This window comes from Ascidiella aspersa, chromosome 1, assembly GCF_963924565.1.
Source record: "Ascidiella aspersa chromosome 1, kaAscAspe10.2, whole genome shotgun sequence".
NCBI classification, from domain to species: Eukaryota; Metazoa; Chordata; class Ascidiacea; order Phlebobranchia; family Ascidiidae; genus Ascidiella; species Ascidiella aspersa.
The window spans coordinates 34,549,848-34,576,242 of record NC_139447.1 but is presented as its reverse complement, the minus strand read 5'-3'; the positions used below and the strand labels follow the sequence as shown (position 1 = coordinate 34,576,242).

The following is a 26,395-nucleotide window of genomic DNA, read 5'->3' as shown; positions in this document are numbered from 1 at the left end:
AATCAATAAAATTGAAACGATCTTCATTTCACAAGTTATTTGGACAAATTTGGAGTACCGATACTACAACTTGGCATCGGTATCGGCTCTGATCGGTATCGGCTCTGATCCGATATTATCGGTCATTCCTGCACTGTGCAGTGTTTTTAAAGAAAAGCAATTTTTTTAGCTTTGGTTTTCGGTACAAATACTTTTTTGCTTTAATACAGTGATCGTCAAATTTGCACTCAAGTGTCAATTGATATATTTGAAATATGTAGTGCGAACTTATGGGAAATAAACAAATCAACCTGTTTTAGGGCTTTAACCATTAACGGCAGTGCTTTTGTCAAAGTCAAGAGCCGCAAGGTTGGTTAACCGATTTGGGCAAACCTTAAGTTCGTTTAACGCCTTTTTTTACATTTCACACGATAGAAAAGCCGATAGGCAATGTTTTGGCTTTCGGTTCTACTTGAGAACCGCCGGTCTGGAAACCACGCATCAAGGCATTTTTATCGGGCTGCAACGAACTTAAGTAATACGATCAGCTGGTGAATAGGATTTCAACAAAAAGTGACGCAAATCTGTCGTTTCCACAATACAACTCATTTACAGAGCAACCTCGCAAAACGTAGATAAAAAAACATTATTTCAAGGCCAACAGATTCAAGTTTCAAGAAACAAGTTGGGCAGTGATCCTTAAAAAGGTTGTTCAGCGATAGTCTGAACATAACGTTCGATTCTATCATAACTAATACTAAAACGCATATCAGCGGGTAAAACTTTAAATTTGTAATGGGACTATTTTTAATAGGAACGCCACTAATTCATTTTAAAAATTGGGAAAAGATGAAGTCCGAACCCTATTCAGGCGAAGTTAAAAAATAAAACTAAATCAATTAGTCAAAAATATAGGATTCCGTAGGTGTCCAACAGACCAAACTAAAGTTACGGATTGTCATGCAAGGCAGGCTAGAAGCACAACTAGCCTGCGGTGAGGTTCGAACTCACGACCTCCGGTCATACCGGGACTGTCGCTCTACCAACTGGGCAACAAAATCGAGAAATAACAATGAAGCCATACCGTGGCTATATTATGTTAGTACAAACAAATTCACATTAAAGGTGATCTACAGTTTCAATTCCATTCAATAGCTTAGTTGGCATATAGAATTGTAGGATTTGCGGCAATAAAGACAATCGGTTTCAAAAGTTGTTAAACCTTCATTAGTAAAAGTAGCAACCAAGGCTATCGGTAAAACCCGGAACCCACCTGGGTCCACGTCGATGTGGAATTCCCCTTTTACGCTGACGTTCCTCAAACTTTGCACCTTCTTCGGTAATTCCCCGTCCAATATCGGCGTTATGACGTAAGCAAAGGAATCGGAGGTCGATTCGTCGCCGTTGTGTCTGTGTGTGCGGGAAAACAAAAGCCGTTAAGAAGTTACTGACATCTTTCATAACGATGTCCGGTAATATCGATCGGAAAACATTCCCCAAACCAAATGGCAGCATCGGTACTCGTTCGATACTAGGGTGTTATCGGTGTGAAAGCGATACCAAATTATTATAGGAATTTTACGCATAATTTGCGATACAATGCAGCGATTCTACCTTAAAAAAGTAGTAGGTTACCAATTGTTCGCACGTTAGAATAAAAAGTCAAGAATCTTACATTTAGGACACCACAACCAAATCATGGAAAAAATATTTTCGAAAAAGCTTTGTTTCGAACTAATGGCTCGATGTGATCCAATACTTTATTTATAGTTTAACGGTATAAAAAATGCAATTGAAAAAAAAAAAAAAAAAAATGGGGAAACAAAAAGTGTTTAAAAGTCGGTGACATCTTGCTTCTAGGGATGTCCGATAATATCGGATCGGAACCGATAGGCGATACCAAGTGGTAGTATCGGTACTCGTCCGATAGTAGGGTTTTATCGGTACCGATCCGTATTCAAACTAATATAGGAATTTTAGGCATGATTTGTGACACAACGTAGCGATTTTACCTAAAAAGCACTTTTTTATATAAATAGTGAGTTACCGGGTGTCGGTTGCGGAATGAAATAGCAAAAATCTTACAGCGCTATCACGATGCGATAACCAAATCATGGAAAAACTATTTTCAAAAAAACTGTGTTTCAAAAAACTATTGCGAGAATATTTTTATCACGTTTACAATGTGTGTTGCGGACAAAATTTTTAAAGCTATGCAGGGTTGCAATAGTTTTGTTTTTTAAGCACCTATTTTAACCCAGTTTCCATTCATTTAATTTAGCTCTTCGATTCATTACTTAACTTAGTCTGACAGTATAAATGTAAGATTAAAAACAATAAAATTTTTTTTATTTTTTTATTTTTACGTTTTTCATCTTCGTTTAATACTCTCAGGCAAACCTAGTTAAACACTCGGTTAATTATGCTTTGGCATAAAATTTGAGCGAGCTAGTTACTGTAAGAGAGTATATAATATACAACATTTCTGGCCGATGGGAAAACCAAGCAAAGCTTGAAAAACAGTAACATTCCACTGCAGAATGGTGTTACAACAACAACATGGTGTTACAACAACAACAGCACTTACTATCGCCCTAACATCGCAGTTCATCAATCAACCGCATAAACCACAGCATTGGCGTGTGTTTGGATAACAAAGCTCGCAACAGCCTAACACATATGGCCTCGAAAGAGCTAGGCCTCATGTCTTTTTCCTTCATTAGTCATGGTACTACACTATTAGGCCAGTTTTTGTAAGTTGTTGCAATATTAGGCGAGTATTTTAAGGTTCTGCGAAAATACAAGGCCATTTCTACTTAGTTCTGCTATAATTTGGGACGAGATGTTTGGGGAAATGTTGCAAAATCTAGGATAAAATAAGTTGGACAAAAATAGGCCAGTTTGAATGGTTGTAAGGCAAGTCTAAAGGCCAATTTAAATTTCCACCTTATTGAGATAAGATCCCCGTTTTTAAACTATATTTACGTGCGTTTTTCGCGCAAAACAAAATTAAAACATGAAATGCGGCTGGTTGTATGGCGGCCATATAAACAGCTCTAAAGCTCACCGAAGAATAGGGCAGCAACTCGAATCTCTGTTTGGCTAAGATAACACTTAAGCTAACAACTGGAAAACTTCGCCGCAACTCCACTTCGCTTACGATAGGTGGGATTTAAACTGATAAAACGAAACACTACAGTGCTAGCAGATTTTAGTTGTTGGTGTAACTCAGGTCTCAACAAACTTTGCGACACCAATGACGTCAATACTGCGACAAAAAAAAACTTGATGAAACCAAATTGGGAAATGTACAACTACAGTGTTTTTCAGTTTGTTAAGCCAAAGTTATTTTTTTAAACATACTTTTAAAGTTTAAAAACTTTGAGCTGGATCGCGAACCATAAATGAAATGCACAAATAGATTTTGTATCGATTCCATAATATCAGACATTCCTAGCTATATATCAATATATATTCAATTATTTATCTATTGCGCCAATTTTTGGACGAGTACCGATCACACCACTTAGTATCGGGTATCGGCACCGATCTCATAATATCGGGCGCCTCTAGAGTTAAGGGATCCAAATTTGTTTAAGTGTTTTTTTGTTTCCCTATCTCTCATGTGGTTTATTTAATGTGTTAGGCTCATGTGACTTTAATCTTGATTTGTCATTCCCTTTGTGTTTGTGCTTCGAGCAGTAAGGAGCTCTAGCCTTCGTACTATAGCTGGTTAGTATTTTAATTGCACTTGCTTACAGTGCTAATATGATTATTATTATCCTTATATTTACTTGATTTATAGAACATTGTTGTTTTACATTCATTCGAATGAAGTTGTACATGTTATTGTGGTATAAGTTGATGTAATTATAACAGATAACGACTCATGTTTGTTAATGATTAAACTGGGTTGACAACTAGTTTGAAAGCTGCAATATTCCGCCAACCTGTACAGCAAGCGTCCGTCCACAATATCTTCGGCTGTGAATGACGTCACATTCAGGTCGTCTCCTTTCCGCATGAGTGCGCCGTGTCGCGGTCCATTGGTCAACTGCAGGAAATGCAACGCCAGGTTTTATTGTGATGTCAACAAAGGAAGTTTAACCGAGCGCAAATAAAACAACATTGTTTTTTTTCTTACTAACAAGACGATGTATTTTTTAGTTTTTAGTGACTGGGGAGAGTAAATGATTTGCCTTTCTACAACGACAGTGGTTCTCAACCGGGGTGCCGTTTTTAGCGCTCAAGGGTGGCGAAATATATTTCAAATTCTTTAGAATTCCAGTTTTTGATCTTTTGGTAAGCTTCTTGATACATTTTTTTACGTATGATAAAAGTGCCAAAAATTAAAAAGGTTTCATTACCTTGTTGCACAGTTAATGTGGTGTATTAATCTCGTTTATCGCAACGTTACAGCTAACCAGTTAACAAAAATACGAGCTATAGTGCCATGAACTATTTATAATTTCTGTAGGGTGCCGCAAGCAAAAAAAGATTGCGAAACACTGTACAATGACATAGTGCATTTTTGATATTGAAAAAGGTAAAATAGGCTAAATGAAATCTAACAAAGTGACTTTTTTCTATCAATTCGCATATTAAATCTGTTATTAAATTTCTATTACAGTATAAGAAAATAAAAAAGAAAGCCTACCTATCAAAGTGGCCTAAAGCGAAATTTATCAGGCAACATGTTAAACCTAAGAAAAAAATAAAAAAATAGTTACATTTCAGAAGGAACCTTTAAAGCTGCATCGCTTAGCTACCTTAAACTTTAGCAAGGTTGTTGTGCAAACTTGTACAATAGCCTGAAAGATTTATTAAGGTCTCGACAGGCAAAGTTGCCTGCATAGTGCATATGTTATTTATTAGATTCCTCCTTGATTTTTAGGCGTATTTTATAAGAAATAAAGCTATAAAAGAGCGATGAGTGTAGATTTCACACAGAAGTAATAATATTTCACGGTTATCAATTCCGACAAGGCTCGGGTCTATTTACGGGTCAAAAAGTCGCGTTTCGGCGAGAATTGAAACGAAAGTCAGAAATGTGCGCTATCTCACGTTGAACAGGAAGCGTCTGTGTAGAAGTGTCTCGGCTTGCAGAAGAGCTGGCGTTATCACGGCTTCAGAACCCTCGTCGATTTCCAAGTAGCCACCGGTGACCTGAGATCGCAGATTGAACGGTGTAAATAAATATGAGATTTAGAATTAAAGAGGCATTTGAGTAGGTTGGTAGCGTAAGCTTTTTTGGCCGTTTTTTCAAGAATTGGGTGACAATTTGCATTAAAATGTCCAATATTGTCATTTCATTGGCCATACCCACTTCTAAAGTTATTTTTTAAATGTAACTGGCATTTATCATTTTTTTTAAATCTGACTAACGTAACAGTCTATATTTAAAAGTAAAATGGTAATCACATGTCACTCGACAGTAACTGCTGTTTTTTAACGAGTTTTTGGGGCATCTGTGTAAGTTTGCGCAGCGCATACGCTTTTTTAAACCTTATTACTTAAAAATACTTCTTAAAAATATAAACTGTTGCTGGTACTGGTACCATTCAAAAATACCCCTCTGGTAATTATTTTCGTTTTTTAACGATTTAGCGACCTATGCAAGTCGACTGACCGCCAAAATACAATGCATGACAAGAATAAAGAAAAAAAAAAAACAACAACATGATAAAACTTATCGTGATAACAGGGCCTAGAGCAGTGCTTCTTAAACTTTTTTAGTTTTGTTCACCCCTAGCATCGATCTCCAGATTTCATTCACCCTTGAGCTATCAGACTTTTCTAACGGTTCACCCTTATTCACCCCTTTTGATTGTTTCACCCCTGCAAACATTTGATTAACCCTGGGGTGAACCATTCACCAGTTTAAGAAACCCTGGCCTAGAGTCACTTGAAACTATAATGACCAGAGGAGCTATTTACTTCCCAATGTTCCAGCCGAAATTGTGTGCTATGCGCCGTTCCGCATTGAATTACTCGCCTATCACTCAAAGGTCTTGGTATCAGCAAAAAGCAGCTGGTTTGGCGACGCCTTCGCATATTTCGCGTTTGATTTATCGCTACAAGCATAAACAGGCCAAAAGAAGCGACGGACGGTTTGTGTTTTCTGGTAATGTGACTTTAAGCTTTAACAATGCTTATGAAAACAAGCGCTACGAAGGAATGCGGCATCGTGTTAATTCTTGCAGCTGACTTCGATTTTCTCCAGTTACCAGATAGAATATGACCTATCTTTGTAAATGGCCGTATTTGTCTAATTCTAAATAGGATAAACAAGTGGCACTATATAGAGACAAATTGTACTGATTCTCGACAAGCTTTTGTGCTTTATTAGGTCAAAGTAGAAAAAGTAGAACAACTACGACCTGATGGAGCACGGTTGTGCGAAATCTTGTCGAGAATTCAATACAACTTGTCTGACGTCTGTATATAGTGCCACTTGGTTACCCTATTTGGTTCTAGAAAGATATCATCTAACGGTAAGATTACCAGCGCTACCTGGATCGCAATTGTTTTTATACAAATATTACCGCATGTTCGCTCCTTGGCGTGTTTGCATTTAAACACAAGGGTCTTCGGCTTAATATTCGCCAAAGTGGTAACTACATCGGAGTCTTCGTGCGGTATTACCTAAAGGTTAAATATTTAACCCTGGATACAGATAGACCACATACAGACTATGGGCTTAATCGAACTATGTATTTTCTACGTTAAACGATTGTTTTTTTACAAAATAGGATTTTAACAATAAAGTTGATTTGTTTTTCAACGCTGAAGCAATTTTCTGATAAACAATTCGCACAACATTACATTTGAACGTTTCAGTTTTATTAATGTTGCTTATTGTATCGATTTTATTCAGTAGGCATTTGGTCTGTTTTTTTGGTTGTTATTCACAATGACAGTTTAGATGGAAAAGATCAAACTGATCGAGTTTTGCCAGGCGTTAAAAAGTGGCAAATTTCGCCACCAAAAAGTATAGCACAGTTTAGGAGTTGTCAGTTTGAAAATTATACGTTTCTAGACATCTGTTATAACTAAAACAAAGAAATCCATGTGGGTTCTTGCATTACGCTTTAAAATAATCTTAAACAGCGTTTTTTACGATTTTAAACCCAAGTTTGATATAAAAATTAGCGCCATCATGGCAACTCAGCTCGCTTTGTCAAAGAAAACCAAAAAACACCATATTTACCTTCACAATGGTTTCATCCGGGAAATAAGTGACCGTCAGATTGTGGCTCGACGACCTGTACTTGCCACGTACCAGCGCGTACAAGGTGGCAAAGTCGGAGACTTGCTCGGCGCCGGGTTCGATCCCCCGCGTGTCCACAACAAGCTCGATCTTGCTCTGGTCCAGCTCGGCCATGGTGAAAGCGCCAGCGGTTTTTATCGGCATGTTGGTGTCTCTGGGCGAGAGATTTTGATACTTTATTTAAAACAGTGTTTCTTAAAATTATTAACCTTGCTATATAATGGCGGAACCTCCAGGGATAAGAAACGTCTAAATCTGACTGAGTCCTAAACCTATCGGATCAAGACCAAAATGACCAGAATCAGGCCTAAACAACATTTTACCTAAACCAAATCCCACCTATAAGTACATCACAAACTCCCCTAATCATTTTAACCCAAACCCATTTTTCGCCCCACCCATCACTCACCAATAACCCCAAACAAGGGAAAAATCTGGTGTCAAAACAGCGCCCGCACAACTTTTTCATTTTTCATTTTAAATAAAACGTTTACATTGGAAAAAATTAAAGCCGACTTTAACAACGTTTTATTTAAAATAAAAAATGAATTGTAATACGTTTTAAAAAAGAGTTTTTATAAGAATGTTAAAAAAATCCAAATGGAGTTACATTCCGTTTTACATATTGCCTTTAATTTACTGTTTTTTCGCTATAATACAAAATAAGTTATTGGTAGTCAAACCGGTATTATAAGACATAACAAATAATAATTCAGGAGTGATCCAGTTGAAGTTCAATACAAACGCCCTTTTCTAAACGTAAAGTGAAAAAATTGTTAAATCATGTAGAATTTTTTCTGAAGGCCAACAAAAAAGGCCCACTCAAGTCCAATTCTTTCAAAAAAATAATTGAATTATATACAATTTTACTTTATTCTAAAATAACCCCCACTCACTTGTAGCTAAGTTCGCGAATTTCTAATTGTCTTGAAAAAAATAATTAAATCATATACAATTTTACTTTATTCAAAAATAACCCCCACTCACTTGTAGCGAAGTTCGCCAATCTCTAATTGTCTTGAAAAAAATAATTAAATAATGTACAATTTTACTTTATTTAAAAATAAAGAGGCCCACTCACGTGTAGCGAAGTTCGCCAATTTCTAATTGTCTTGAAAAAAATAATTAAATCATGTACAATTTTACTTTATTTAAAAATAAAGAGGCCCACTCACGTGTAGCGAAGTTCGCCAATTTCTAATTGTCTTGAAAAAAATAATTAAATCATGTACAATTTTACTTTATTCAAAAAAAAGAGGCCCACTCACGTGTAGCGAAGTTCGCCAATCTTCAATTCCCTGGCGACGAAGATTTGAATCTCGTCTCGATTCGCATGACCGAGTCCGCTCACCTCAGCCGCCACCTGATTGGTCGAGAGCGGAAGCTGCGTGGAGGCTCCTCGGAGCAGAGTGGGAGCAATGAGGAGGCGCACCTCGACGCGGATGATTGTGACGTTAAAAAGGAACTCCTTCGAGTCGACTCCCGCTCCCGAGAGGAGAAAAGAGAAGCTGGAAAAAGAGTGAGAGACGAAAGTAGACTTGGACAACTAGATATATTTTAGCTTTTTAAAACTAGATTAGAATTAAAATTGGAGCATTCCTGTTTTTTTTCAAATTAGATTAGAGTTAGAACTAGATCATTTTGAGTTTTCTCAAATTTGATTTGAACTAAATTATTGAATTCTTAAAAAAACGAATCTGAACTAGAATTTGAACGAGAATTGCATTTGATTATTCACCGTCAATTTCATTTAAATTGAGAAGTATTCTAATAAGAATGTGAATGGTAAATATGTGTGTGTTAAATTTGATGCCTTTCAGCAGAGCATATGCTTTTCAGACTGTAAAAATTACGTTCTAATCAAAGAGTTTGAATTCAAATTCGTTGTTTTAATTACGAGAAAAAATGCCGTTGGACAAAAGTAAAAATGCCGGTGGAGAAAGTAGCATTTTTTTTTTAGTCCGAATTAGATTAGAACTAACATAAGAGCCCACAAGCAATTCGCAAATTAGATTAGAATTAGAATTTGCCGCATTTTGCTCTAATTCATTGAATTAAAAACTAGAATTATCTAGTTGTCCGAGTCTGGAAGAAATTATGAGCTGAAACAGAAGGAATGCTAAATGGGTGGATGCTAAGAATGCGGAAATTAGAAGAGTGTTTGGGGTTGGAAAGCATAATTTTTGTTCTTATAACTTGGCCGGGTTTTCGTTTTTTTTTTTTTAAAATATTTGTTTGTAAATGAATTTTATTCAAAATCTGTCGCTTCAATAAGAAATTGGCTATCTTATTATCAATTTTATACATTTATCATTTCGAAAACGGGTTAAAAATATAAACTACAATTATTTTCCAATATTTATATTTGACGTTTTTTTTTTAATATTTATATTTTGAATTTCTTTTGCTTTCTGAAAACGGAACTTTTTTAAAACTGAAAGCAAGATTAATAGACAGTTTTCATCTCTTTATAAGGCGAATATATGCAAAAAACTAAGGCGTAAAAAAGAAAACGCGAAGAAAATAAAACATCTAGTAGTTTTCTAACCTGTCGCTGACAGTGGGTGAACCATTGACGGGCGCGTCAACGTTTAGATAACGCACTCTACCATCGGAAAGGTCCAGCTCTGTCAACGTGGTTGTTGTTGTCCAGAGACCAGTGGTCGAGTCGCTGCCTTGTAATAACTGTAAAAAGAAAGAAAATCAGTTTAGTTAAAACGGCATAAATAGTAACTGAAAAGCAATTTGAACAGCTTTATCTAAAACGACATAAATAATAATTAATAACAAGGGCTGAAGAAGGTTGCTTATAGGTTGTCGAAGCGTCGTAGCACTTCATAAAAATAATTGTCGGGAGAGCAATTATATATTTGCTAGAAGGAATTCGGGAGTGTAGCCACCAGTGACGTGGCTCTTGCAATCAAACGTTTTTTCAAGTGTTTTTTTTCCTTACCTGTATTTCTCCATGAATTGGTGGTGCGGTGATGCGATAGACGACTTGAACCACTGAGTCTTCAGCGTTTGAAGTGAACGAGATATCGTCGGGTGTGATGGAAGCTACTTCGCCCTCCACAAGCGTAATACCTCGGTTGCGCGATACTACAGCGAAAAGGGGGAAATGCATTGTTGAAATTATAGCAGTTTAGGGTATTGTTTTGATGGAAAGAAATTTAGAATTGCCATAAGTGATGACAATTAGTTTCTGTAGCTCTACAAAAACAAGCTTACAAAATATTACAAATAATTTGTTTAAGTAGTTCCACTAAAACAAACGTACGTTTTTATTACAAATGACAAATCTTTTAGTTCTACTGTAAACAATTATACAATTTTTTGACAAATAGTTTGTTTCTGTAACGTTCTGCTAAAAGCAAGTATCAATATTTTTACAAATGCTAAAAAATAAAGTAGTTTCTGTAGTTCTACTAATGACAATCATACAATATTTTTGCAAATTTTTTGTTTCTGTAGTTCAATTAAAAATCAAGCGTACATTTTTTTACATGTGATAACAAATCTATTAGTTTCTTTGGTTCTAAAAAAACATTTATAAGGTTGTCACAGGTTGCATGAAATTTTTATTGTTTGCATATTTTTATCTTGAAGTGCAAATGCAGAGGTGTTAAAAGCGTAAAAACCTGTATTTTGTAGATGACACGGAACATGGATTGTAATATCTTAGTTTACATTGAAATTTGCTAAAAATCTAATACACATTAACTTTGCATTCGCTATATATATTGCCGACCCAATTGTGTAATAATTACTCTGGCGAAAGTTTAAAAAAATCCAAATAGACCAACGATTCCAGTATTACAGTGCTGCTATCTTCTCGCTTAAGTATGGACCACATCGCTCTGGCATTAGTCACTGCGGTCACATTAGTGCTGCCTGTAGGCGCATTGAGTCTTTGGAGTGCTACGGCATTTAAAGCGCACAGTCAATGGCCTCATGCAAGTTCAAGTAGGGAAAGCAACCAGCTATATTGTACAATCTGGGTGTTCTGTTTGTAAAAAGTGTGCCGCGAATGCATTTCTATTTTTTTTAGTGATTTACCGACTAACAAAGTTTAAGAACCACTGCTCTAAAACGTGTTTTCAGGCTGGTGTTCTCCTCAAGTCGAAACTACAAACTAAAACATAAAAAAAAATTACTCTTAATTTCCAGCGGCTTCGAAGCTATTCTCATAAGCACAGTAGAGGCGGAGTGGTGACCGCTTACGATGCTCGGATGGTTGCTGACTTGCAGAAGTAACCTACTGTTGTCGGCACCACCGGCGTGGACAAAGTACATCGATCCGTTGTTCAAGTCAGCTTGACTGAACGAATGCACCTGGCAAAAACACGGGGATAACTTGGACAGCGTATAGAGATTTTTCACTTTAGTTGATTAATTTATACCGTATGGCAGTCAATATACTTGATTCTGTTTTTGTGAGTTCTCCTATTTTAGACTAAATTTGCTGTAGGCTGAAAGAGGTGTTTCTTAAATCTCGACCTAAAATTATAGGTAGCCGTTTGATTCTGGCTGTTCGCCGAACAACCGAATCCCGGCTGAGACAGAAGCGGAACGCTTGTATGGCAACGTCGTAACACGAAAGATCAAAGCAAAGTCGCGATTATAAAAATATCTTTAGCAAACAGTGTGCGCCTAAGATCAGGTTGTAAAGGAAAAGGACACAGCTGTATACCAATGTAAAGCACTTGTAAGTATTGCTTTATGTTAGAACAAGAGTGATGCGCTTGTAAGTCAACATGTTTTGTACCAAGCAAGTTAAGCAAATAAACGGCAAAGTTTAGCGTAGTGCTACTCAATATTGCAGATGCAGAGATTATACTTTGCGGTTTAGTGAACGGGAAACGGTGAATGAACGACAATCTTAAGATGAATTAGGCGAAAGAATAGAAAACCTGAACACCGACAACCGAAATCTTCACGTATAACACAATAGAATATGAGTGTGACGTACTGGTGTGCAAACAATATTGATAAATACAGTTGTATGTCTCTTTTGATATACGCTGCAAAAATGCACAGAAACAAAACGTCATAACAAGATTTTTTGAATTCTGTGCTTTACGGTCTACCCGTGTTTATAGCTTCCTATAGGGTACAAACCTTGGCCATTTACCATTTTTAATAAAAGACTATTTTTAATTTAGCAAATTTTAAACCAAGTAAAGCGTTTCTTTTTATACAACCTATCAAAATATGGTCTTTTATTCAGGGCTGGGGAGCCACCGTAAAATAGCATTAGCTCCGGCTCCAGCTCCGGAGCCACCAGGCAATTATTAAATGGCTCCGGCTCCAGCTCCGGAGTTGTAAAACTCAATCCTTTGGCTCCGGCTCCAGCTCCGGAGTAGTAAAACTCAAATCCTTTGGCTCCGGCTCCAGCTCCGGAGCCATCAAACACACACCCAATGACTCCGGCTCCGGCTCCAGCTCCGGTGCCACCAGTCACTTATTCAATGGCAAGTTTTAAAAAGTTTTCAAAAAAGCTTTTGGCTAACTAACGTTGGAGGTGGAACAAAATATAATTTCTTAGCTTTAGCACCACAAACTATGGCCCCAGCTCCACAAAAATAATAAAAAGGGCTCCGGCTCCAGCTCCAGCTCCACAAAAATAATAAAAATGGCTCCGGCTCCGGCTCCAGCTCCACAAAAATAATAAAAATGGCTCCGGCTCCGGCTCCAGCTCCACAAAAATAATAACAATGGCTCCGGCTCCGGCTCTGGCTCCATAGAAAATGCTTAGCTCCGGGCTCCTGGCTCCAGCTCCGGCTCCGGCTCCCCAGCCCTGCTTTTATTGACTAAATGAAGCTTATATAGCAATATTTTGTCTTGAAGTTCCCCCAAGTGGAAACCCGAGGCCGCTGTTCCTTTCAAGGGTTCTAGCCTTTCTCTAATTTGACGAGTTTAGAAATCCAGAAAAAAAAACAACACACTCGCTTTCGACATAGACCTAATTTATGTACTTGTTTTTCTCGGACGTTTGGCGTTTTTGTCTTAAGCCACACTTGTAAAGGGAAAACAAAGTCAAATTGAAAGGACGTATGTTCTAGTCAAGTAATTTGTAAATTATGTCCTAGCTAAGACGTTTGAAAAATAACTTACGTGCCACTCAAGTTGTTTGTAAAATAACTTATGTCAAAGTAAGTTCTTTGAAAAAAATTACAAATCAAGTCCCACTGGTCATTGGCCCAAGTCAAGACCCAGTCAATTCATAAATAGAGCAAGTAAACATGTCAAGTCATTTGAAAATAGTGACTTTAGTGCACTTAAGTCAAGTTATCGGCTTAAGTTATTACAAAATTGAACCGAGGTATGCTGGTCCTTCTAATAAATACAAGCATTGTTGTCCTTTTTGACATCACTAAAAACAAACTCCCTACCGGTCTTCCAACATCGTCACTTCTTTCGATATAAAGCCCACTCCCAATCCCAAGTACGTGGTAGTGGATATCCTGGGTTTCACTGTCGGGGTCCGTAGCACTTAATACAGCCCCAGGTAGAGGGGTCTTGGAGTTGCGGAGTGGGGTGAAGGTGTAGCCGGAGGGGATTCCCAGGGTGGGTGGGTCGTCAAGAGGTGTGAGGGTGAAATTGAGGGTGTAGATGGTCGAGTTGTCTACTGGTTGGAATTGCTCGTCGCATATGCGATATTGCTTCAGGTCCTAAAACAATAGTAAAATATATAATAAATACAGAAAAAATAGTTAAACTAATGTGTTGAAAATTATACATATCAGAAAATCAAATTTATAAAGTTAAGCACTTGTTTAAACGCAAAAATCATTTTACCTTTGTTTTAACCATTCATAAATTTTTAGTCAACGAGCACAATTCTTTTATGAGGTATTTAACTTTTTATGACTTGTACAATCAAAAAGTATTTGAAAAAATTCTAGCATATTTCGTTTTTTCCACCGTCTATTATCAAAATCTTTTTAATCTATACATCAGAGAAAAAAACATCAGTAACAAATATGCTTAAATAGTGCTTAGTAATTGCTTAATTAAACCACAAGAATATATCGAAAGAAAATAGATTTTGGCAACATGGCATGACATTTTATCAACATGTATTATTTGGCCGGCTTACCCTATAAATTGACGAGTAACCCTATAAAGGCTCACCAGCGAATTGCTAAATTAAACTACACAAAAAATAAAAATATAATAGATTTTTGGCGATATGGCGCAACATATTATGTCAACTAACAACATGCATTATTGACGGTTAATCCTAAAAAGGCTCACCATCGACTGCATAGCAGAATCCAATCCGTTCGTTCCAACCCTAAAACTAAACGAGTCACTGAAGTTGTCCGATCCATCGTGTTCGTATCTGACCAATCGACGTGCCACGTCTTGAGCGGTGATCGAACCACCGACCCCCAGAACTCGTCCCTTGGCGCTCAGAACGCCGTGGAAGGGCACCGAGGTGAGGTCAAAGGTGAACGAGGCGGCCGAGTTGTCATTGGCAACTCGGCGCTCGCCCTTTCTAGCGCTCCATCTGGCCGCGAGGTTTGATTCTGTGATGTTGACCCCTGAACCTTCGGTTAGCTGGACAGGGTCTATGTGTAGCGAGTAGCAGACCTCTCTATGCACGTTGTTGTCGATCTGAGCGTATAACAAAAAAGTTTAAAAACAAAGATGTAAATAAGCTCATACAGAAAGAGGTATCATTTTGGACGTTTCAAATATACCTTTATTCATTAGAAATATTCGAAACGTTTAATGTGCTACCTACTTCTGTATGGGATTTGATATTCTTGTTACGTCTTACTACAACCTCCAACCATTATGCTCCAAAGATATACAGCAATAAACGAGAGTAATATACCCATAATTTTTCAAAGTGTTACCAACCCTAGCTTGGCGATCCGGATATACTGGTTATTTAAAAGAATACAAACAATTGAAATTGTTACTTTGTTTTTTAACAACAGCTAAACAAGGATATCCTTAAAACATTTTATTTAACAACTAAAATGAGAATGCATTTTTATTTTCAAAAACAAAAAAAAATGGAGAGATTAAACATTTAAAATTTATACATGTGTGTACGTCAACCAACAGAAAAACCTTTTTAATTATTTCTTACTTCTTGGAGAAATATTTCCGTCTCGCTCGGCTTCTTCGGCCGTTTCTTGTTCTTCTGATCGTGAGAGAGAATAACGAAGGTCGGCAATCCGGCTCCGGCACCGGGTAAACGACCCAAGGAGGTCGTATCAAAGGGCTCCGTGTTCTTGCAACCGACGTCTACATCGCGCGACGCCAACAAGTCTTTTACAGTTTTCTTTCTGAAAAATTCATTGCTGGATTAATTTTTGTTTATATCTACAGTTGTTCGATACATATTTACTTTACTTTGACCTTTTGATAAAGCATAGTCCGTGAGGAAATTTTTAATTTTTTTATGCAAAAACGATATGTCTGTAAAATATTCGTGGAAAATGTTCATTTAAAGTTACTTATACTCTAACATGCCTATTGCCTACTCTTAAAACGAATGTAGATACGTTTTAGACTTTATTACTTCAATGTATTATGATGATTTTGTTAAAATTAAATATACTCTCTAATAAAAGGTATGCGAGTATGGATACTTCAGTATATAAAAGCAGCAGTGCCTTATGCAATATTAAAAATAAAAGAAGTAAAATACTCTCTAATAAAAGCTATGCGAAGATGGATACTTCAAAATATATGAGCAGCAGTGCCTTATGCAATGATAAAAAGAAAAAAGAAACAAGTTATAGATCTATTCTTTTTACTAAAAAAGGAGTATAAGGGCAATAAAGTTAATTTAAAACTTACACAGAATTGATGCGAATGTTTTTCATGCAGCCTGGAAAAGAAGAGAAGCCGATTCCACGAGGTATCGTGCTTGAATCCACCTTAGTGGCCACATCAATGCCTCCCACCAAAAGGGAACCCTTCAAGTTCAATTCTCCACTTGAAGAATCTATGATAACAGCCAATGTTATTATTGGCTGGAATTCTGCAGCTTAAACTTGGCAATGTTTGCCCTTGATCTTTAAAGCTAAATTTAATTAGGTTTTACAAAAAACAGTTTTTGAATGACATGGTCAATAACTTTAATAACTTCACCGTTTTCAAATGACTTGGCTTAAGTCAGGGGTTCTTAAACTGGGGTCCATGGACCACTTGGGGGTCCGTGAACTAGTTTCAGGGGGTCCATGAAGGCCTAATTAAAGAACTAGTGTATACTTAAGAGGTTATCATTTTTCAAATAATACACTTTAATTAAAAATTAAACGGTTTTGCACTAATTTTGTAGCATCTTTTGCCTACCGGGGTCCATGTAAAGCCAAAAAAAATGTTAGCGGTCTGCGGTAAAAAAAGTTTAAGAAACCCTGGCTTAAGTATTTTTGGCAAAACGATTAAAAGTAACTACGGTTGAAATGAAGTGTTTTCATTAAGCATTTTTTCTTGTGAAATTTGGTTATTTATCTAAAGTTTTGCACATAAAACAATTTGCTATTTGTTGCATTTTGTGTTATTTTTCAGTTGAGATATTGCCTATAATCTGGGGAGTTTACCAATTTTAGTAGTTTAACGTTTCATTTTGTAGGACTTGGAATAGGTTTGCTCCAAATATAACTTGACTGAGATTTGACTTATTTATTCTAAACTACTTTGGACCTTTTTTACAAATGACTTGACTGGGACTTGAAATGACTTAGTTACAAACAAAACGCATACAAAACCAAAACAGTTGGTAAAACATTCATTTAGGCAGGGGCCAGCAATCTAACAGGATTCCATAATGAAGCTAAAATAACGTTGATAATAGTTCAACAAAAATTTTTTTATTAGAAACAACAATAAACCAAATTTTGAAAAAAAAATGTAAACTAAACAAAAACTTTATAAAGCTTCATAAAAATTTTTTGATGAACGCTGCATTTTATAAAAAAACACATTACCATAAAACTACATAACAACGACACCACATAACCTACAAGTGCCATCAACCACAACTATTTTATTAACCATTCTATGTTTTACAAAAATTCTATGCTTTAGGATGACCAACCCCCTCATAACAGAACAAAAGCAGTTTTATTTTTTATGGTTTATCTTACCGTCGAGGTGCTCAAGAAATATCCTTGTTTTATTCTTGTCAATGCGGATTTCTAAAACCGACGGACTAAATAAAAACCTATAAAAAAGAAGGTTAACAAAACATTATTACAACAAATATTGTTGATCGTATAAGTATGACTTTGTAAGTTAAAATCATACTTTTTTAGTATATTAACAGACAAATTAGTTTAGAATATTTTTTGACAGGAATTTAAATAATGAATATATACACATTTAAAATGCATCTAATTTAACTTTCTATTGTCATGACAATTTCAATCGGACTGTTCAATTTAAAGTAATACAGGAAATATTGACTTCCTGTATTACTATTGACCCTTGCTTTAATGAGATTTAAGATTATTGCAGTTGCAAAAAAACACAACACCTACTTGATTTTATGCCATAGTCCGTCATTGACTGTTTTAGTGGACTGTATTCCAATCACACCTGACCCTCTGTTAACTGAAGCTCTTACTGTCCCACCAACCATTTCCAGCGCAATAAACTCTTGCCTGCAAAACAAGGTCATTTTTTGTAAGATTTCTTAGAAAATGTGTACCAATTAAAATATAACTAAAATGAATACTAAGTTAAGACAAAAACTAAAAGAAATGTTTGATTTGAGAAATATGGCCATGGTATTATTCAAATAAGAAGCAAAATACGCTTTGCCTTGGTTAAATAGGTTTATACTTAACTGTTTTAAATGCAACAAACTCTTGTTTGCTTTACAATGTTATGTCAGATTTCATATAAAAATTTGTACCAAATAAAATATAACTGAAATGAATACCAAGCTAAAACAAAAACTAAGAGAAAGGTTTGATTTGAAGAATATAACTTCATGGTATAACTTATATAACAGGCACCACTTGTCCCGGCTAAATGGAGGTATAAAACTGTTTTAAACCCAATAAACTCTTGTTTAATTAAAAATCTTTTTGTATGATTTTAGGTTTAAGAAAATGTATATTAAATGTATATTTCTATACTAAACAAAAAATAGTGTTTGAATAAAAAAAAAAACAGTAAAACATGATGCTGTGAAACACATATGCAGAAATATATATTTTATTCATATATATTTTTATGTTTAATATATTTTATGTATGCCCTTTAAATAGGTTCAAATATGGTGATTACTAGTTAAAAAAGATTTTTATGAAGAAAAATAAGGTGAGCTATAGAATAAGTAATCTAAATCACCATGAAAGATTAAGAAATATTAAACAATAAGTTAAAGCCAAGAATAACAAACCTGTCCCATCCAAAGTTGAATAGAAGTAGACCGTGTTGACCGGTGGTCTTTACACTGCATTCAAAAGTTCCGTCTGCAGTAGAGGTCCATTGATCAAACTTGAGATAGGCATTGGACGATTTAAAAGAGAGTGGTTCATTTTTGCGAGCGCGAAATATCCCAGAGCAACCTTTGAATAAATTTCTGGTGGTAATTATAAGATTCGGGGAGCAAAATAAGCCCCACCAGGTATATCTATTGGAAAACTAAGTTTAAGATTTGAAGCACATGTAAATAAATACACATTTTAACATTTCAACATTAATCTACTTATGTTTTTGGTTTTAGCTTGGTGATCATTTTTGATTGAAGAATATTGTATGATTTTAAATAACCGATTAAAAATTACAACATTATAAAAAGTTCAGATTAAAAATTGCAACATCACTAAAAATACAGCATCAAGAAAAAATGATACCCATTTTATTGTTGGACAAAAAATACTTTATAATTGTCCCATTACTTAAAATTAAATACTGAGCTATAGCTAGAAGGTAGCTTAAATAATCAAGTCAAAATATGAACCTGCATTGACATTATGGACACTTTTTTGGCCGGGCACATCATTAATTGGATCGAGAACATCAACTGAGTTGTACTCAGCTGTGAGAATACAACCACGGAAAAAAGGAGTGCTCTCTTCTAAATAACTCGCACCAACATTATAATCTGTTTAAAAAATAAGACAATTTAACACACAAAAAATAAAAAAGAATTATATGTGAGAATTTTAGCATTTAATGGTAAATTTAAGAGAGTGAGTCAAATTTAAGTTCAGGTTAAATTTAGCATAAATTGCATAGTTAGATAACAATATACTTTCTAATTAAGTTTACACAGAAAAATTTGTGAGATTTTTGAGTTTTTAGGTTTTGGAACTTACCGTAACCACCAAGGAAAACTCCAAGGTTCATGTTAAGTTCATTGCTGCGATCGGAAAGGGGGAGAGTCGCTGAAGCAACTTTGTGCTTGTTCACTTGGAGATTTAGTTCGGAGCCAGACCGAACAAATTTTACTCTGTGCCACAACAAGTCGTTGTATGTGTTACCTTCGGGTGAAACAATCACACTTTCACCATTACCAACGTTGATTTGGACCTGCACGAAAACGCTTTGCTAAATCACTATTTTAGAGTTGAAATGATGGTACAATTAAACATGTTGTAAAAAAACACATTAAATAATTTATAAAGTGAGGTGGTTGAGAAATATAAAAACATAAAAAATGACAGATACCGATAGCGTATTTGTAATAACAGATATCTAAAATAAGTTTAAATTAGTTTTATTCCTACAATAAATTTAAATTGGTTGAAAAGAAAATATAAACAACATTTCAGTTTTTATTTGTATATTTTTAACTTTTATTTTGCATATTAACTTGGCATGACACGTAACAAAAAAATAGCAAAAAATATAGAAAATTTGTTTAATTTTCATGAAAGCAATGACGTACTTTTTTCTTTCATACTTTTGTACTAAATATACCGAAATTTTGGCCAAACTTTACTAATACCAATAGATAAGTAGAAGCAAAATATTAACCAATATTATCGGTAAACCTCTCAGTTTTACATATTTTTATGAAATAAATTGCGGTCTCATAAAATTTATTGATGTTCACAATAGCTAACATTAAAAAAACATTTACAGGTATCCATATTAAAGTGTTTAACATTTCCCCCTTTGTACTATATAGAATCATTTAAGTTTTACCTTAATTCTTCCATCTGTTAAGCTGATAATCAAATAATCTTCTTGTCCGGCAGCTAGTAAGATAAGTCCATTTGGGGCCTGGGTTTGAAACTGCAATGAAACCGTTGTCGCGGATTGGTAGTCAGCCAAGCTTTCAAAGGAAAAGCTATCGCCATAAAAAGAGGCTAAAAAGACACAATCAATAAAAATGAGATAAATTTTAAAAACTAGCACAATATTTTTGTATTTTTTTCTAATTAATAAACGTGTACAGTGACAGCAATTAACAACATTTTTTTAAAGAATGTTTAAATTATTATTTTTTTTCAATTTGGTAGATTTTTACTGTATAACTATGTTTAATCAGCCACAGATTGAAACATATAAAATTTAACTTTAAAATACAACCTAGAAAACTATGGTATAACTTTAGAGTGAAACTGTTTGTTTGTTCCGTTTTATAATTTTGTACCAGAAATGCATAATTCAAAATCACTTCGACTTTAATATACCTGAATAATGTCCACAATTAACCACTGCAATGATGACTAGCAAAAGCACAATTTGAAAAACTCTGATGATCATCGTTGCTTAATATATGCCAGTTGCATAGGCAAAGTTACATTGTAAATCCAAAATGGCCATATTTTATATGAATTCACATTGTCAAAATTTATGTTGTAGCTTTTTTCAACATTACAAGTTCAACCTATTCAAAAAACAATTGTAACGTTTTAAAAATAAGCTTCTCCCTTTCGCAAGAAAGATTATGATTTCAACTCTAAAATGTAACTAATGACAATCTCTTAAAATTTTGTTTTTCTAACATTACAGCTCATTTTGGAGCATAATGGTTGGAGGTTGTAGTAAGACGTAATAAGAATATCAAAGCCCATACAGAAGTAGGTATCAAAATGATACCTACTTCTGTATGGGCTTTGATATTCTTATTACAGCTCATTTATTTTTGAACTATTTGGGTTAACTTGAAAACACAAAACATTCGGTCTGCGAATATTTCGTTTTTTCTTTTTCTTTTCTTTTTGAATTTACACTAACTGTAACTAATAATAAAGTGACGGCTCAAGAATCCTACAACTTTTTATCTGTAGGTAGGGTGGCGAAACCAGTAGTCAAAATTAAAATTGCAAACTGGATGAATAAATATACTACCTTTTCACCCACCAAAACCCAACGCTAACCCACCCTCTCACCCAAATAATGTGCGTTGTCCTAAAGCTGAACTAATTTGCAACACATGGCTCAATCTATTTGCACAATTATATTAAGAATTAGTAGTATTAGTAGTAACCTAGTTTGCTGTCTTGCAAAATACCGGTATAAAGATGGCTGATTAACTTTAACGTTGCACAATATCCAGCAGCCGTAAATACAATGTATGTGGTTGGTCAAAAATAGACGTACGCAAGAAACATGCCAAAGAAAATTTGGTTTCCTTCCAATTTCATTGAAGTATCGCATTGCCGCCATATTAGTGATATCACCTGTCGTTGCCGCAAAAACTTCTTTCTTTCCTATTATCTTCTCTCTTTTTTTTTGCATCCTTTTTTTTGTTTTTTGTCATTAGATTTTTGACTCCATATCATCGTCTAGCGGTTATATTAATTTTAAACAATTACCGTAAGTAGGCTAAAAGTATCATTATCAGTTTAACGCTGGATTAAGCTAGCAATGGACTGAGAGGGAAAAAAATAGATTTTGGTTCAAAGGTGTTGCATACCGTTTGCCTAAGACGTATAAGTCGCACCATTAGGTGAGAAAAGTATTTTATAGCATGGTTTAAGAACGTGTAAGTCACAACGTTATGTAAGGTATTAAATCGATGGCTTATGTTAAGTTCATTGCTGCGATCAGAGGGGGGGGAGTGTCCCTGAAGCCAACTCACGCCTTTTAACTAGAATAGTCAGTTTGAAAACGGACCGAATGAATCTCACTTCAGCAGCAAGTCATTATACGTGTCGAATTGTTGGGCATTTAGGTGCGCTGTAATTCCGGTTCTCAGAGTGTAAAAGAGAAAAAAACAGCTCAAACAAGTTTCCTTTCTCTCTAACTTTGCACACAGTAAGTTTCAACTTTCTGTTATGATAGCCTTAGAATTGGAGAATCAAAATCCCTTTTAGCGACAGACTGGTCGCATTTATATTTATAGACAATACAGTATATGTAATTTATAATAAAACAAAATGTTAAAAAAATTGTCAAAGTAGGTTTGCTTAATGTTTGACCGCTAAACAACCAACAAGTAGGGTCTCGTGACGTGCTGGTAAATTGAAAGTTGTTTTGGCAACGTGGTTTCGCCGCGCTGTCTGTTTGCACAAAACCCTTGCGGATAATCACGGGTAGGGTAACCACCTCCATACAATACCCATACAATTGAAGCCCGTACGGCCTTTGTAATCCTAACAAGCAGGTGCGTGTCGTATTCGAAGGATGGTAAACATATATGTTTCAGCCGGGTTTGACAATACGAACCCCGAGTAGACAATACATTAAGTTATCTTTTAACCTTTAGCGCAAAATATTTCGCCTGAAAACTGTATGAAGTTATGTGAGGGTTAAATGTAACTTTAGACATGTTTTGTAAACACCTGTCATATGTTGGAGAACAGATAAGGCGGTTGCTGTAAAGTAGACAGAAGGGACAACTGGATACTATGGACTATTAGTTCTTAACTGTCCCTAAATCTGTATATACTGTTCCATCCTTTTAAAACAGTGGTTTTTAGCCTAAAAATATGAACTTTTTGTATTAGTTTAAATTTGAATGCCTGTAAGTGTAAGGCCATGATTTTGTAATTTTACCTTGGTTTGGAAAAATAAGTTATTATTTAATTTGATTTTATTATTATAAACTAATGTATTTCAGAATTAGCAAAGTTAATATACAGCTGGTTAGGGTTAGAATAGCCCATGTTTTTATTACGCCTCGCTATTCATGTGTAGCAACTCTGGTATTATTGAAAGGCGTGACGTTACGGTTTTGCATCTCCTAGCTATGACGAACAAACAGAAGGTTTCATGTGTGACTGAATTAACCATTCTGAACAAACAAAATCCGCCTTTTCTAGGGAACGCCACAGCTAGCGATAGAATTAATTTGCGTTGGTTTGTCGGAATAAATAGTATGGGGCGCTGTTTAAAAAACTATTTCGCTTATACGTACACCTGTTTTGTATGATTTAGCCTATATCGGAGTGTAATTTTGTCAGATTTAAGTAAAATAGGACAACATTTAAATAGGACACATTGACTGTACGATTTAACCTAAATGGGACAACATTTCGTTCCCATTTAAATACTGTCCTATTTAACTGAATCGGAACGAAATGTTGTCCCATTTAGGTTAAATCGTACAGTCAATTTGTCCTATTTAAATGTTGTCCTATTTTACTTAAATCGGACAACATTACACTCCGATATAGGCTAAATCATACAAAACAGGTGTCCGTATAAGCGAAATAGTTTTTTTCCAAACGGCGCCCCATAGAATAGGCTGTTTGCAAGGCAGTCTGTTTTCAATTATTCGCATATTATTTTACTGTGGAAAATAATTGAAGTGGCCAATACTTATTTGCAGGATTCTGATTCCAGTAAAAATAGCTTAAAGGCAATAAAAGCACTTGAGTATAGCTGTCGAAGGAGGCCAGCTACGGAAATTTTTCAACGGAAATCTGTGAAGTAAAGTTGCGTTGCAAAATGGTCGATCAGGTGATATCCATTGCAGTTGCATCGCTGCTCACAGCAGTACTGAGCTACATTTATTTCAGGTCAGTTTAAAGTTTGTGATCGTATTACATTAATTGTATAAGGTGCAAGGTACGTGTTACTCATTTAAAGCGATACTCGATATTTTGAACAAAAAGTAACACGATCCAATTTAAATTACACATAAACGTGAACGACGGCAAAAATAATTTCACCATAATATGACCGTATGTAAATCTTCAGTTAATGAGCAAAATTATTTTTGAAAAAAATTATCGCAACCATATGCAAGTATTTACACCCTAAAAGGCTTAACATCGATTGCATAGCAGTCCAATCCGTGCGTTCCAACCCTAAAACTAAGCGAGTCACTGAAGTTATCCGATCCATCGTGTTAGTATCTGACCAATCGACGTGCTACATATTGGGCGGTGATCGAACCGCCGACCCCCAGATCGAACTGCCGACCCCCCTACAAATAACGCCGTTAACCTACTATTCCTAAATAACCAAAATATATATACTCAAAATGTTTAAGTGTATTTTTCAAGTACTTGTCACCTTGTTTAAGGCATGACACCAATTGTAGGCTACTTTATAACCTAAAACATAAATACTGTTAAAAATTGTTCATTTATATTTTATTGTACTGTAAATACTTAAAACCGGGGTTAAACTTTATTCGGCTTAAAATATTTCAAAAGTTTTTTGTTAGAGAAATTTTTTTTATTACAGTTTTCACTTTTGCCGTTGTCATTTGTCGGGTATAGGCTAAGTCTGTTTGTAAATCATAAGATGTATATTGTTTCAGAAGAACACAGGCGTCTGAAAAAAGAGAAAACGACACAACTATACACCATCAGGTCGATGCACAAGGGGAAACGTATATCGGTTGTGAGGTTCACCATCATCACTTTAAACCTTCGGCAGTGGAAACTGACGTTCAACTATTAGGTACCTTTTAGTTACTGTTACTAAACGCCCGATAAAAATTAGGCGTACAATCGCTCTATTTCAGTACTTTATTGCTACCTTACATTATGTAGTCTGCTTTTATGTGCTTTGTTATCATATGTCTTTTGGCGGGTAAAAATCGCTTTAGGTGAGACTTTTTGAGCAGTTATGCCCAATGTTTTAGCCCGCGTTTGTAGGCGAACCAATAAGTCGCCCCAGAAAAAAGTTTTTTCAAATTTCTGAATAGCAGAATTTTTGACAATGATTTCGAACTCAAAATCGTTTAGGAAGGGTTTCCGAATTGCTACAAAAGATCGTAAATTAGGGAGGTACCATAACGATACAAGTATAGGGATGACCGGTACTTTGTACTGCGATACCGATACCCGATATATTGAAGAAAAACTCTCGAGATCTAAACCAATACGAAATGACGTCAATACTATGGTCAAACAAGCATAATAGATAAAATTAAAACGTTGAATAGTGATTTAATTAAAACTTCTTTAGTATTGGGAGGTTTAGTTACCTACAGTTGTTAACCCATTCTTCTTTGATAATTTTACCTGACAAGTTAAAAATTACTGCGTTGAATCGCAAACCATGGCTGAAATTTTTACATTAACTTGTATGGTAGTGGTTCTCAAACTTTTTTGTGCGCGACCCAAATCTGAGTTTTATGAGCACCTCACGACCCAAGCCTCAAACATCAAAAATGTAGGCCTACTTTTTCTGATATGCATGAAATAGAAAAAGGCACAGACAACCAGATGTAGTACGCAGTTCTATAAAACAATAATTGATTACAAACAAATGATTGATTTATTTTAGAGTGATTGGTGAAACTGAATCTTTCTCCTATAATATCAGCGTGGCTTGTTTGGTGACTAAAAGCTTACACCAGTCTTAGCAGCTACTATAGTTGGCTGCCATCAAAACGTTTATCAAACCACTTATGATGCAATAATCCCGTTTACAGATTTAAAGCCACGTAAAAAGCTTATCATGCCATAATTCAGTTATAATTGAATTGAAAATATTTAAAAAATGAAATAAAAAAGTTCGTTTGCGCAGGATTGAATCACCATAGAGCGACCCTTTTTTGAACCCAGCGCGACCCATAGCTTAAGAGCTGTTGTATGGGATAGGCACCGATACTAACCTATAGTATCGGACAAGTTTCGATATAATTACTTAGCATCAGATATTGGCTTCGATCCGATATTATCGGACATGCCCAGATACAAAGGGGTTAGGCCGGTTCCCTTATAATAAGTGACTATATGCCGGCTTACACTTTTTACAGCGGATACTTTAAAACGGGAACTGCGACGTCAGGCGAAGCAAGAGATCGAGAAA

The 26,395-nt window shown here is 35.4% G+C and overlaps 1 protein-coding gene across 1 annotated transcript in view; it reads right to left on the bottom strand.

The window, feature by feature from the left end:
- Positions 1-20,941, bottom strand: part of LOC146169948 (chondroitin sulfate proteoglycan 4-like) — a 51,659-nt gene extending 30,718 nt beyond the window's left edge. The window contains exons 1-19 of the mRNA XM_083387926.1: positions 20,869-20,941; positions 20,378-20,583; positions 19,546-19,759; positions 19,188-19,331; positions 18,624-18,792; positions 17,755-17,877; positions 17,362-17,438; positions 16,070-16,217; positions 15,354-15,552; positions 14,507-14,869; positions 13,642-13,920; positions 11,404-11,581; positions 10,203-10,348; positions 9,798-9,934; positions 8,518-8,757; positions 7,190-7,403; positions 5,044-5,145; positions 3,930-4,033; positions 1,253-1,389 (exon numbers count right to left, since the gene is read on the bottom strand). Of these exons, the coding sequence (XP_083244052.1) occupies positions 1,253-1,389; positions 3,930-4,033; positions 5,044-5,145; positions 7,190-7,403; positions 8,518-8,757; positions 9,798-9,934; positions 10,203-10,348; positions 11,404-11,581; positions 13,642-13,920; positions 14,507-14,869; positions 15,354-15,552; positions 16,070-16,217; positions 17,362-17,438; positions 17,755-17,877; positions 18,624-18,792; positions 19,188-19,331; positions 19,546-19,759; positions 20,378-20,583; positions 20,869-20,941 (3,253 nt within the window). The remainder of the gene's footprint in view (positions 1-1,252; positions 1,390-3,929; positions 4,034-5,043; positions 5,146-7,189; positions 7,404-8,517; positions 8,758-9,797; positions 9,935-10,202; positions 10,349-11,403; positions 11,582-13,641; positions 13,921-14,506; positions 14,870-15,353; positions 15,553-16,069; positions 16,218-17,361; positions 17,439-17,754; positions 17,878-18,623; positions 18,793-19,187; positions 19,332-19,545; positions 19,760-20,377; positions 20,584-20,868) is intronic.
- Between the last annotated feature and the right edge of the window lie 5,454 nt (positions 20,942-26,395).